The 12,740-nt window shown below is 49.5% G+C and overlaps 1 protein-coding gene across 1 annotated transcript; it reads right to left on the bottom strand.

Annotated features, from left to right (window-relative positions):
* Nucleotides 1–2,110: 2,110 nt before the first annotated feature.
* Nucleotides 2,111–12,188, bottom strand: LOC140114774 (uncharacterized). Its single transcript, XM_072132735.1, has 5 exons — nt 11,755–12,188; nt 11,568–11,676; nt 11,421–11,482; nt 11,110–11,221; nt 2,111–6,841 (listed from the first exon to the last, which is right to left on the bottom strand). The coding sequence occupies exons 1-5, from the start codon at nt 12,070–12,072 to the stop codon at nt 5,586–5,588; spliced, it is 1,857 nt and encodes a 618-aa protein (XP_071988836.1). The 5' UTR covers nt 12,073–12,188; the 3' UTR covers nt 2,111–5,585.
* Nucleotides 12,189–12,740: the final 552 nt, after the last annotated feature.

The raw sequence follows: 12,740 nt of genomic DNA, 5'->3' as shown, positions 1-12,740 counted from the left end.
CGATGCAGAATTGTCTTACAAACAGTGGATTGTATAGACTTGCATAATAGGAACAGACGGGGAAATGCATCTATATGAAAAGCTGAACGCGCTTCAGAAGCCAATTTGCCGGTTACTATACAAATCCAGCATTTGTAAGATAATTCTGAATCAACAACTTTTAACACTGATACTTGATCTTTCTCCTACCACTGAAAATGATCCAATCTCTACCAGCAGAACGACAGAGCAACGCGAGTAAGGAGAAGCGTAACCATCAGCATTGCAGCTTGTGATCCCCGGAGGACAGGGGAAGACTGTTACACACCAGACACCTCAGTGTGACCATTGTATAATGAGTTGTTCCTAGTCACGACGGCTTAGACTTGTATAATGTAAAGTATACACTCACCGGCCACTTTATTAGGTACACCATGCTAGTAACGGGTTGGACCCCCTTTTGCCTTCAGAACTGCCTCAATTCTTCGTGGCATAGATTCAACAAGGTGCTGGAAGCTCCTCAGAGATTTTGCTCCATATTGACATGATGGCATCACACAGTTGCCGCAGATTTGTCGGCTGCACATCCATGATGCGAATCTCCCGTTCCACCACATCCCAAAGATGCTCTATTGGATTGAGATCTGGTGACTGTGGAGGCCATTTGTGTCCAGTGACCTCATTGTCATGTTCAAGAAACCAGTCTGAGATGATTCCAGCTTTATGACATGGCGCATTATCCTGCTGAAAGTAGCCATCAGATGTTACAGGGTACATTGTGCTCATAAAGGGATGGACATGGGCAGCAACAACACCATGACACCACCACCAGCCTGACCCGCTGATACAAGGCAGGATGGATCCATGCTTTCATGTTGTTGACGCCAAATTCTGACCCTACCATCCGAATGTTGCAGCAGAAATCGAGACTCATCAGACCAGGCAACGTTTTTCCAATCTTCTACTGTCCAATTTCGATGAGCTTGTGCAAATTGTAGCCTCAGTTTCCTGTTCTTAGCTGAAAGGAGTGGCACCTGGTGTGGTCTTCTGCTGCTGTAGCCCATCTGCCTCAAAGTTGGATGTACTGTGCGTTCAGAGATGCTCTTCTGCCTACCTTGGTTGTAACGGGTGGCGATTTGAGTCATTGTTGCCTTCCTATCAGCTCGAACCAGTCTGCCCATTCTCCTCTGACCTCTGGCATCAACAAGGCATTTCCGCCCACAGAACTGCCGCTCACTGGATGTTTTTTCTTTTTCGGACCATTCTCTGTAAGCCCTAGAGATGGTTGTGCGTGAAAATCCCAGTAGATCAGCAGTTTCTGAAATACTCAGACCAGCCCTTCTGGCACCAACAACTATGCCACGTTCAAAGGCCTCAAATCACCTTTCTTCCCCATACTGAACTGCAGGAGATTGTCTTGACCATGTCTACATGCCTAAATGCACTGAATTGCCGCCATGTGATTGGCTGATTAGAAATTAAGTGTTAACGAGCAGTTGGACAGGTGTACCTAATAAAGTGGCCGGTGAGTGTATAGCCAATATATATCCAGTCTGCCCCCCAATAGGAAATTGCCAGCCCGTCCTCTGCCCCTCTGTATATAGCCAGCCAGTCCCCCAGTAGTATATAGCCACCACGCCCACCCAGTTGTATATAACCAGCCAGTCCACCAGTAGTATATATCCAGTCTGCCCCCCAGGATATATAGCTAGCCTGCCAACCCATAGGAAATAGCCAGCCAGTCCCCTGCCCCTCAGTATATAGCCACCACGCCCACCCAGTTGTATATAACCAGCCAGTCCACCAGTAGTATATATCCAGTCTGCCCCCCAGGATATATAGCTAGCCTGCCAACCCATAGGAAATAGCCAGCCAGTCCCCTGCCCCTTAGTATATAGCCACCATGCCCACCCAGTTGTATATAGCCAGCCAGTTCTCCAGGAATATATAGCCATCCTCCCCCCTAGTGATATATATCCAGCCTGCCTCCCCTCAATTATATAGCCAGCCACCCTCTGTAGTATATGGCCAGTCTGCCCCCTGTTGTATATAGCCAGCCAGTCCAGCATGTAGTATATAGCTTGCCCCCCAGTATTATAAAGCCAAACCCCAGTATATAGTCAGCCCCCCAGTAGTATATAGCCTTAACCCCATTGTAGACAACCAGCCTGCCCCTCCCTGTAGTATATAGCCTGACCCCATTGTATACAGTCAGCCCCCCGGAAGTATATAGCCTGACCCCACACATTGTATACAGCCAGCAAACACAGCACAGCATCCAGCAATATGTGTATCTTAAAGATACACATATTACTGGTCTTTACAGGGGGCGGGGCGGCGCCCCAAGATGGGAGGTGAGGGTAGCCCCTCGTCCCGGCCTGCACTGCAGTATACACGTCTACTTATGGCTGAACTGGAAGGTATTTACTTTTCTACATGCTCCACAGAATCTTGCCTCAGGCGGCAATCAACCTTTAGGGGGGCGGCAGATGCCATTGATAGGCAGAGCAACCCAGCACTGACCTGTTTGTCTGCTCTGTCCCTCTGGAGGACCCAGGCGCGTGTTTTGACATTATCATACACTGCCCACATCACTGCATAGAAGGCACTGCCTGGGAGAAGAGAGGTGCAGTGTGGGAGCTGGAGGTGAGTAACTTAGTTTTTATTTTACTTCTGTCTACATTTATATGTATTCAAAATTACAAGGTGGCTTTGTATAATTGAAAAGGGGGTCTGTATAAGTGAGCCGGCCCTGTTACAGGTCCCACTCACAAACTTCTAGCTCAAGAGGAACTTTTTAGTACAGTGTGGTAGGGGAAGAGAGGGGGAGTTGGGCAGTTCCCTAGGTCTCCTCCAAGTTGCCATTAATGAAGGCATTTATTATACCTGCTAGCACAAGTGCTAAGCCAGCAAGATCATGCAGTGTGCACCAACTACCACCCTATATCCTTAATTAATGTGGATGTAAAATTATACTCAAAACTTCTGGCCAATTGGCTGGGCGCCATCCTGCCCTCTGTTATACACAGGGACCAGGTGGGATCCTATGAGGGAGGGAGGATCAGGACATTACCAACAGTACCTTGTTGTTGATCTACCGGGCCAAAACCACTGCCTGCTGTTGGTAGAAGCGTGAAAGGCCTTTGACCGCATGCACTGGGGATTCCTATGGGCGGCTCTGGACCAAATTTGCAGGTTTCTGCGAATGATTAAGACCCTTAACTTTGGCCCTACGGCCCAAGTTAGAACTAACAGGATGTCCTCTACGCCATTCCCCATCAGGAATGGAAGCCGCCAGGGTTACCCCCTTAATCCACTTCTGTACATTATTGTTATGGAAGCATCTGTAGCCCTGCACGGGAACCCCAGTGTACACGGCCTCCAGGTAGGGCCCAAACTGTAAAAGACTGCCATTTATGCAGACAACCTGCTCTTGTATATGTCACAGCCCCGAGTCTCCTTAAATGTTTCTCCTTCCAACCAAGAGGCAACCCAGTTCCCCTTTAAATGGCAAAGAGCGCATATCCGCTCATTTTTTTTTAAAAATCCGATCATTTTTATTGAAACTTCTCCAACACATTTTCCATTTTCAAGATTGAAGAAAAAGGCCAACAAACATGTCCCTCCCTCCTCTCCCCCCAATCTCCCGTACAATCCTGTACGAGTGCGTAGCATATCCGCTATTTGGGGATAGATATCTCGAGAGACCTTTCCCGACTTTGGAGCCTTAACTATTAAACTCTGCTAGACCATCCAATAAGGAACCTGGCTAGATATCATAGGGGCAACCTGTCATTGTTTGGGCCGATTGTCCTCATAGTGGACATAATGCTCTGATTCCTATATTTGTACCAAGCCCTACCGATCCACACTCCCTGCAACTTCTTCACTGGTCAGCCTTTCTGAGATCCGTATGGGGAGGGGGATGAGCCGGATCAGTTATGCCACCTAGGCCTGACATAAATTTGTGCCTTCGGGGGTTGGTTGGGGAAATTCCGCACCCTAAACTATATCACTATATAACCTGGTCAGACTGAAGGGTCTTCTTTGGGTAATGGGAAGGAGATTCCTATTCTGGGAGATGGAGGTGATACCTGTAAGGGACAGGTGGTGAGCAGAGCCGTCCTGCCTACCTGTGGCTCCTTGCCAGCCTCCTCCAACCCAAACACCCCTCTGTCCTGGCTGTAATACTAACTAGCTAATACTACTAATAGCTAGCGTCATACGTGGGCACTTGGATTCTAGAGTTGGGTAGTCCCCTACTGCCCTAGAGGCTCTCCTCAAGCTAGCATCCTCCCGCCCATGTGCTATCTTGCTCTCCGAGTCATCTCGTTTTAACCTAGGATAAGTGGCGGCTTGGGAGGCAGTTGATGGATTGTCCCACAGAAGCAGGATGGGAAAAAGTATTTTTATTTTCCCACAAACTGTCCCTGTCTTGTAGAGCACAAGTGCCCCCTCACGCTTGACAAAATCTATCCAGGAGTCTTTGGTGGTGCAGCTCGTTGATACAGGCCTTTTGGTGGATGGTGTTTGACACCTACAACAGGGTCTCTGGTAAGACTGCACAGTTCAGCCCAAAGGTTTCTCTTCTTTCCGTGCTCCTGGGCTCCATCTCCTCCATTAAAAAGGGCCTCCTTTGACAATTTCTCACAGCAGCGACAACAGTGATCTGTTGAAGAGTCCTAAACCCACCACCGTGAAGTGGATACAGGAGCTCCGATTCATATGCAGAATGGAGGAGATGGTAGATGTAGATTCCCCAGATCTGGGAAAAACAACTGAGGTCTGGGCTCCCTGGGAGGAATACCAGTTGACTCCGGCCTTTCAAGATCTCTAAAAATCTCTGGGTAGCACGATTTTGCCTAGCCGGTAAAGTAAGTCTGAAAGATAACTTTGGAGATGCTCTTTACCCCTCCTTCCTTTACTTCACTTTGTCTTGTTTGTTGTCCCGTCTGTCTTTAGTATGTTATCTTACCAGTGGATTGGGTGCAGGAAATCCCTACAGTCACCCACGACTATGTGTGTTACCTCCGCATGCTCGTAGAGCAACGATCACTCTGTTATAACTTGGTGCTGGTTATGTTCAATTATTGGAGTCCTGTGATGTTTTATGTATGTGCGTGTTGTTCAATAAATGTGGATTAAACCTCAAAATCTGACAATGTGACTTTCTGGATTTGTTTTCTCATTTTGTGTCATAGTTGCGGTTCTGCCGATTTGATGTCAAATCTTTTGAATTGGTAGAACTTGTACAATTGGTGTTGGACTAAATACTTTTCCCAACTGTATCGGTGCACCATTGGTTGATTTAATTTGAATGGGCTCATTGACGCTGAATTGGTCTGAATTGGTTTTTATGGCGCCGTGTTTAAACCAGATGCCGAAAGGTCACGCCCATTAATTATGGCCAAAGAAAGCAAATATTTCTGTGCAGGTTAGGTCAAACATTTATTTTGCTCTGTTTTTCCAGATTTTTAAAAAATTTCTTTGATCAAGACTTGAGCTAGATAAACATTTTCCACATTCTGTGCACTAATTTGGCTTTTCTCCCCTGTGTGAGTTCTCTGATGTTTAAGAAGAGACTATTTTAGAGAGAAACTTGACCCTTATTTGCAGCGAGAGAATGGCTTCCTCCCTGTGTGAGTTTTTTTATGTGAACGAAGACTAGAACTATTGGGAAAACATTTCCTACATTCGGAGCAAGAATAAAGCTTCTCCTCTGTGTGAATTCTGTGATGCATCACAAGTGCTGATTTGTAAAGAAACCTTTTCCCACATTCGGAGCATGAATACGGATTCTCCTCTGTGTGGGTTCTCTGATGTATAACTAGAGAGGATTTGTTGGTAAAACTTTTACTACATTCGGAGCATGAATATGGCTTCTCCCCTGTGTGGGTTCTCTGATGTATAACTAGAGAGGATTTGTTGGTAAAGCTTTTACCACATTCGGGGCATGAAAATGTTTTTTGCCCTCTGTGAATGTTTTGATGTTCAACAAGAGTTTCCTTCAAAGGGAACCGTTTCCCACATTCCATACATAAGAAGGGCTTTACCTCTGTGTGGCGTCTAAAATGTTTCTCAAGATTGGATTTAAAATAACAACATTTACCACATTCAACACATGAAAATGGCTTCTCCCCTGCATGGCATCTCTGATGCTTCACAAGTGATGAATTTGCATGAAAACTTTTCCCACATTCTGAACATGAATATGGCTTCTCCCCTGTGTGAATTCTCCGATGTACCACAAGCGCTGATTTGTAAATAAAACGTTTCCCACATTCGGAGCATGGATGCGGCTTATCTCCTGTGTGAAGTCTCTGATGTCTAATCAATGCTGACTTGTGCTTAAAAAGTTTCCCACATTCTAAACATATAAAGGGATCCTTGTGATATCTCAGATGTTCGAGAAGAGTTGAATTGTGGGTAAAACTTTTATCGCACTCTGAACATGAAAATGGCTTCTCCCCTGGGTGAATATTTTGATGTAAAATGAGATTTGACTTTTGGGTAAAACATTTCCCACATTCTTGACATGAGAATGGCTTCTCCCCCGTGTGAATTCTCTGATGTCGATCAAGATCTGATTTGTAGTTGAAATATTTGCTGCACACTGAACATTGATGTTTCTTCTTCCCTGTGTGAGATCCTCGATCTCTTCCTTGAGAGTCATTTTGCTGTAGCGTCTGTGATGAATCAGAGGATGAGACGTGTATTATTGGATCAGATGAGGGGTCTTCCCTGTGAGGGGCTAGGGGTATATCCGGGGTCATGGTCTGCGCTTCATATGTATCTTGTGTGGTACCAGGATCATTACAGGCAGAAGATATCAGATGTTCCTCTGAGCTCCTCGTGTTGTTATCTGACAAAAAAGAATATAATGTAAAACAAGTAAAAATAAATACAATGTGGAAGACTTGTAGGTAAATTATTAAGCAACTCAAAGGAGAGAAGACATTGCCGCCCATCATTAGAACACGGAGACCTGTAGTAACATCTGACCACATCCTCTCCCTGTCTCTACTGGACAGGGGGCAATATGCAGTGTTCCTGGCATAAAGAGGCGATAAAATAAATCTTATAATGTGAAACATAGTTTAAAAAAACAAAACAAAAACTAACATTGGGCTAAAGTTAACCTGACAAAGATGAAGAATAATGTGTAGTAGAAACACAGACAAGCACAGTCAGTCCCCAGGTTAGGTACAAGGTTTGTAGGTTTGTTCTTAAGTTGAACTTGTATGCAACTTTATAATTGTAACCTCGGCCAAATTGTTTTTGGTCTCTGTGACAATTGAATTTTAAAAATGTTGGATTGTTATAAGAACCAGGAGTAACAATAACGCTTCCTTGCAGACACCTGTGATAACTGTTTATTGCAGCCCAAGGCTAAAGTACAAAAAAATTACAAATTAGCAGTGGTCCGTTTGTAACTAGGGGTCGTCTTTAAGTCGGGTGTTCTTAAGTAGGGGACTACATGTACATTAATCCATTGGCAAATTGCAGTAGAAGGCTACAACATCACATATAGCGTAATGTGGCATATGAGACAGTAGCATTAGCTATAATGGGTCATTTATTTATATGTGAAATATACACTCACCGGCCACTTTATTAGGTCCACCTGTCCAACTGCTCGTTAACACTTAATTTCTAATCAGCCAATCACATGGCGGCAACTCAGTGCATTTAGGCATGTAGACATGGTCAAGACAATCTCCTACAGTTCAAACCGAGCATCAGTATGGGGAAGAAAGGTGATTTGTGGCCTTTGAACGTGGCATGGTTGTTGGTGCCAGAAGGGCTGATCTAAGTATTTCAGAAACTGCTGATCTACTGGGATTTTCACGCACAACCATCTCTAGGGTTTACAGAGAATGGTCCGAAAAAGAAAAAACATCCAGTGAGCGGCAGTTCTGTGGGCGGAAATTCCTTGTTGATGCCAGAGGTCAGAGGAGAATGGGCAGACTGGTTCGAGCTGATAGAAAGGCAACAGTGACTCAAATCGCCACCCGTTACAACCAAGGGAGGCAGAAGAGCATCTCTGAACGCACAGTACGTCCAACTTTGAGGCAGATGGGCTACAGCAGCAGAAGAGCACACAGGGTGCCACTCCTTTCAGCTAAGAACAGGAAACTGAGGCTACAATTTGCACAAGCTCATCGAAATTGGACAGTAGAAGATTGGAAAAATGCTGCCTGGTCTGATGAGTCTCCATTTCTGCTGCAACATTCGGATGGTAGGGTCAGAATTTGGCGTCAACAACATGAAAGCATGGATCCATCCTGCCTTGTATCAGCGGCTCAGGCTGGTGGTGCTGGTGTCATGGATCCATCCTGCCTTGTATCAGCGGGTCAGGCTGGTGGTGGTGGTGTCATGGATCCATCCTGCCTTGTATCAGCGGGTCAGGCTGGTGGTGGTGGTGTCATGGATCCATCCTGCCTTGTATCAGCGGCTCAGGCTGGTGGTGGTGGTGTCATGGATCCATCCTGCCTTGTATCAACGGTTCAGGCTGGTGGTGGTGGTGTCATGGTGTGGGGAATATTTTCCTACCTGAGCATTGTTGCTGCCCATGTCCATCCCTTTATGAGCACAATGTACCCTGTAACATCTGATGGCTACTTTCAGCAGGATAATTCGCCATGTCATAAAGCTGGAATCATCTCAGACTGGTTTCTTGAACATGACAATGAGGTCACTGGACACAAATGGCTCCACAGTCACCAGATCTCAATCCAATAGAGCATCTTTGGGATGTGGTGGAACGGGAGATTCGCATCATGGATGTGCAGCCGACAAATCTGCGGCAACTGTGTGATGCCATCATGTCAATATGGACCAAAATCTCTGAGGAGCTTCCAGCACCTTGTTGTATCTATGCCACGAAGAATTGAGGCAGTTCTGAAGGCAAAAGGGGGTCCAACCCGTTACTAGCATGGTGGACCTAATAAAGTGGCCGCTGAGTGTATATCCACGATATGTGATGAGGCGTTGATTATATACACTATAAGAAGCAGCCAGAATTATATGCATCATTTAACCCCTTGGGTTTGATTGTATGCAATCTATAAATCCATTGACTTTCGGTTCTTACCAGAATATTGTCAAGGTTGCCCCACCTTTAATGGTGTTTGACATGGGTTATATCCCACCCTCTAAGGTCGGTGACCCGGAGATTATGCATCTCAGCTCCCGGGCTGGTACAAAATTCTTCTTCTGTTTTATCGCTTCGCATTGTATCTTATTGTAATTCTTTATACTATTAATCGGCTGGCGAATTCTACTCATTAGATTGCTTTACCGACATATAGCAGATCACAGGTAGAGGAAAGGGCATAGACCAATAGTCATACGTGATCTGCTCTCTGATGGATCATCTCTTACCAGAGGAATCCTCAGAGGACACATAATGAGGATTGGGCAGGCCGCAATTGGGGGTTGACTGCACCAACTTTTTAATTTTCTCAGTAGCTGCAGTAGGATCTCCCCAAAGAGTCTTGTAACACATTGTAATCATGAAGCTGCATTATGGCCTCTTATGTACATCACATTTGGCCACAGGACTACATTCTCCTGTTCCTGGACCTGTGCAGTCTGTCCTCTGTCTATGCTTGAAACCTGTCCCTCTGGTGTGTTTGGTGCAGGCGGATCAACGGTCGCTGCCTGGAAACTGCTCCATGAGTCGTCTCCCGGCAGTGACCTGCAGATTCCCAGGAGATAAGCGAGACAGCTACCTAGAGGGGAGGAGGGGGCAGTAATGTCCTGTATGAAGAGGCTGCGGCCGGGGATTAGTGTGAGGAGCATTAAACTAGGAGAAGATCCCAAACCCTGGAGACTCGTCCTTCCATCTCCTGTCACCTGCTCTCCTCCTGCAGGTTTCCTCCTCTGTGAGCGGTGACTCCTCACACGGGGGGACACGTGCCGGGGCGTCCTCCTCACACGGGGGGACACGTGCCGGGGCGTCCTCCTCACACGGGGGGACACGTGCCGGGGCGTCCTCCTCACACTCCTCACCTGGGGGGACACGTGCCGGGGCGTCCTCCTCACACTCCTCACCTGGGGGGACACGTGCCGGGGCGTCCTCCTCACACTCCTCACCTGGGGGGACACGTGCTGGGGCGTCCTCCTCACACTCCTCACCTGGGGGGACACGTGCCGGGGCGTCCTGCTCACACTCCTCACCTGGGGGGACACGTGCCGGGGCGTCCTCCTCACCTGGGGGGACACGTGCCGGGGCGTCCTCCTCACACTCCTCACCTGGGGGGACATGTGCCGGGGCGTCCTCCTCACCTAGGGGGACATGTGCCGGGGCGTCCTCCTCACACTCCTCACCTGGGGGGACACGTGCCGGGGCGTCCTCCTCACACTCCTCACCTGGGGGGACACGTGCCGGGGCGTCCTCCTCACACTCCTCACCTGGGGGGACACGTGCCGGGGCGTCCTCCTCACACTCCTCACCTGGGGGGACACGTGCCGGGGCATCCTCCTCACACTCCTCACCTGGGGGGACACGTGCCGGGGCGTCCTCCTCACACTCCTCACCTGGGGGGACACGTGCCGGGGCGTCCTCCTCACACTCCTCACCTGGGGGGACATGTGCCGGGGCGTCCTCCTCACACTCCTCACCTGGGGGGACATGTGCCGGGGCGTCCTCCTCACACTCCTCACCTGGGGGGACATGTGCCGGGGCGTCCTCCTCACACTCCTCACCTGGGGGGACACGTGCCGGGGCGTCCTCCTCACACTCCTCACCTGGGGGGACACGTGCCGGGGCGTCCTCCTCACACTCCTCACCTGGGGGGACATGTGCCGGGGCGTCCTCCTCACACTCCTCACCTGGGGGGACATGTGCCGGGGCGTCCTCCTCACACTCCTCACCTGGGGGGACACGTGCCGGGGCGTCCTCCTCACACTCCTCACCTGGGGGGACATGTGCCGGGGCGTCCTCCTCACACTCCTCACCTGGGGGAACATGTGCCGGGGCGTCCTCCTCACACTCCTCACCTGGGGGGACATGTGCCGGGGCGTCCTCCTCACACTCCTCACCTGGGGGGACATGTGCCGGGGCGTCCTCCTCACACTCCTCACCTGGGGGGACATGTGCCGGGGCGTCCTCCTCACACTCCTCACCTGGGGGGACATGTGACGGGGCGTCCTCCTCACACTCCTCCTCATCACTCACACACGTCTCTTCTTTTATGGCTGCACCGATAATGTCCACATCTTTCTCCTCATCCAGAAGCTGAGAAACAAATATTCTAATAGTCAGAAGATGCTGGAGAAGAGGCCGGGAATCCAGCGCTACTTATCTCTGAGGAACATGGAGAAGATCCAGAGCACATGTCATGTCTATGCTCCATCCTCCAGGAGAAGACATCTAATACTGAGGAGCAGGAGGTGACAGCCGTCTACAGCTCATAGGGAGAGACATCTCCACCTACCTGATCCTCCTGTGCAGGACGGGGACATCTCTCCGGGGATCTTCTCTCCCTGGATGGAGGGACTGTAGGGATCACATACACAGACTGAATTCCTTCATCTATACAGATAATACAGAGGGGACACGTGTCTATAGTCCTGTCTATTACCTGGTGATGCAAGGCTCCGCGGCTCCTGGTAGCGCTCCTTGTGTCCTTCTACATACTCCCACTCCTCCATGGAGAAATAGACGGCCACATCCTGACACCTTATAGGAACCTGACACACACAATGGCTACAGTCATCCCCCGGAGCCTCCATTACTGGATCATGTCCCAGCATTCCCAGCAGTGTCACCTCTCCAGTCAGCAGCTCCGTCATCTTCATGGTCAGTTCTAGGATCTGGTCATGTATCAGGGGGTGAGGCCGGGGGATGGGGCGCAGGGGTCCCCCCCATTCTTCATACACAGGGGCCGGACAGCGCTCACTAGACGTCTTCTTCACTAATGTGTAATCCTGGTTATGGGGAGACAGCGGGATAATATCCCCACATCCATGTCCCATCCCCCACCACCACATGATATGGGGGGCTCTCACCTCTCCTGTCAGCCGGTACAGGATCTCTAGGGTGAGGCGCAGGACGCTCTCCGCCATCTTGTCCCCCCCTCTCTCCATCCTGGATGAGTCGCTCCGGAATATTCTCCGATATAGAAGATTCTGGATTGTAAGAACCTGAGGAGGAAGAAGAGAAATCCAGAGACCGGAGGAGATTACAGGGAAGATGTAGTGTCCCCCCCGCCATGTGCAGTCCCATGTAATGTACACCCCCCCCCGCCATGTGCAGTCCCATGTAATGCCCCCCCCCCGCCATGTGCAGTCCCATGTAATGTCCCCCCCGCCATGTGCAGTCCCATGTAATGTCCCACCCCCCGCCATGTGCAGTCCCATGTAATGTACCCCCCCCCGCCATGTGCAGTCCCATGTAATGTACCCCCCCCCGCCATGTGCAGTCCCATGTAATGTCCCCCCGCCATGTGCAGTCCCATGTAATGTATCCCCCCCCCCGCCATGTGCAGTCCCATGTAATGTACCCCCCCCCCCGCCATGTGCAGTCCCATGTAATGTACCCCCCCCCGCCATGTGCAGTCCCATGTAATGTCCCCCCGCCATGTGCAGTCCCATGTAATGTATCCCCCCCGCCATGTGCAGTCCCATGTAATGTATCCCTCCCGCCATGTGCAGTCCCATGTAATGTATCCCTCCCGCCATGTGCAGTCCCATGTAATGTCCCCCGCCATGTGCAGTCCCATGTAATGTCCCCCCCGCCATGTGCAGTCCCATGT

Source organism: Engystomops pustulosus, chromosome 1, assembly GCF_040894005.1.
Source record: "Engystomops pustulosus chromosome 1, aEngPut4.maternal, whole genome shotgun sequence".
Taxonomy (NCBI): domain Eukaryota; kingdom Metazoa; phylum Chordata; class Amphibia; order Anura; family Leptodactylidae; genus Engystomops; species Engystomops pustulosus.
Note: the sequence above shows the minus strand (reverse complement) of the source record. Positions and strands in the feature narration are given on the sequence as shown.

Bases quoted from the DNA above. Each gene is read 5' to 3' on its own strand.
- LOC140114774 (XM_072132735.1), bottom strand. From the start codon at position 12,072: ATGGAGAGAGGGGGGGACAAGATGGCGGAGAGCGTCCTGCGCCTCACC. The intron at 11,222-11,420 runs GTAGGTGGAGAT...TTTGTTTCTCAG, and splicing joins GTCCTGCACAGGAGGATCAG to CTTCTGGATGAGGAGAAAGA. The intron at 6,842-11,109 runs GTGAGGAGTGTG...CTTTTTTGTCAG, and splicing joins CCCGTCACATGTCCCCCCAG to ATAACAACACGAGGAGCTCA.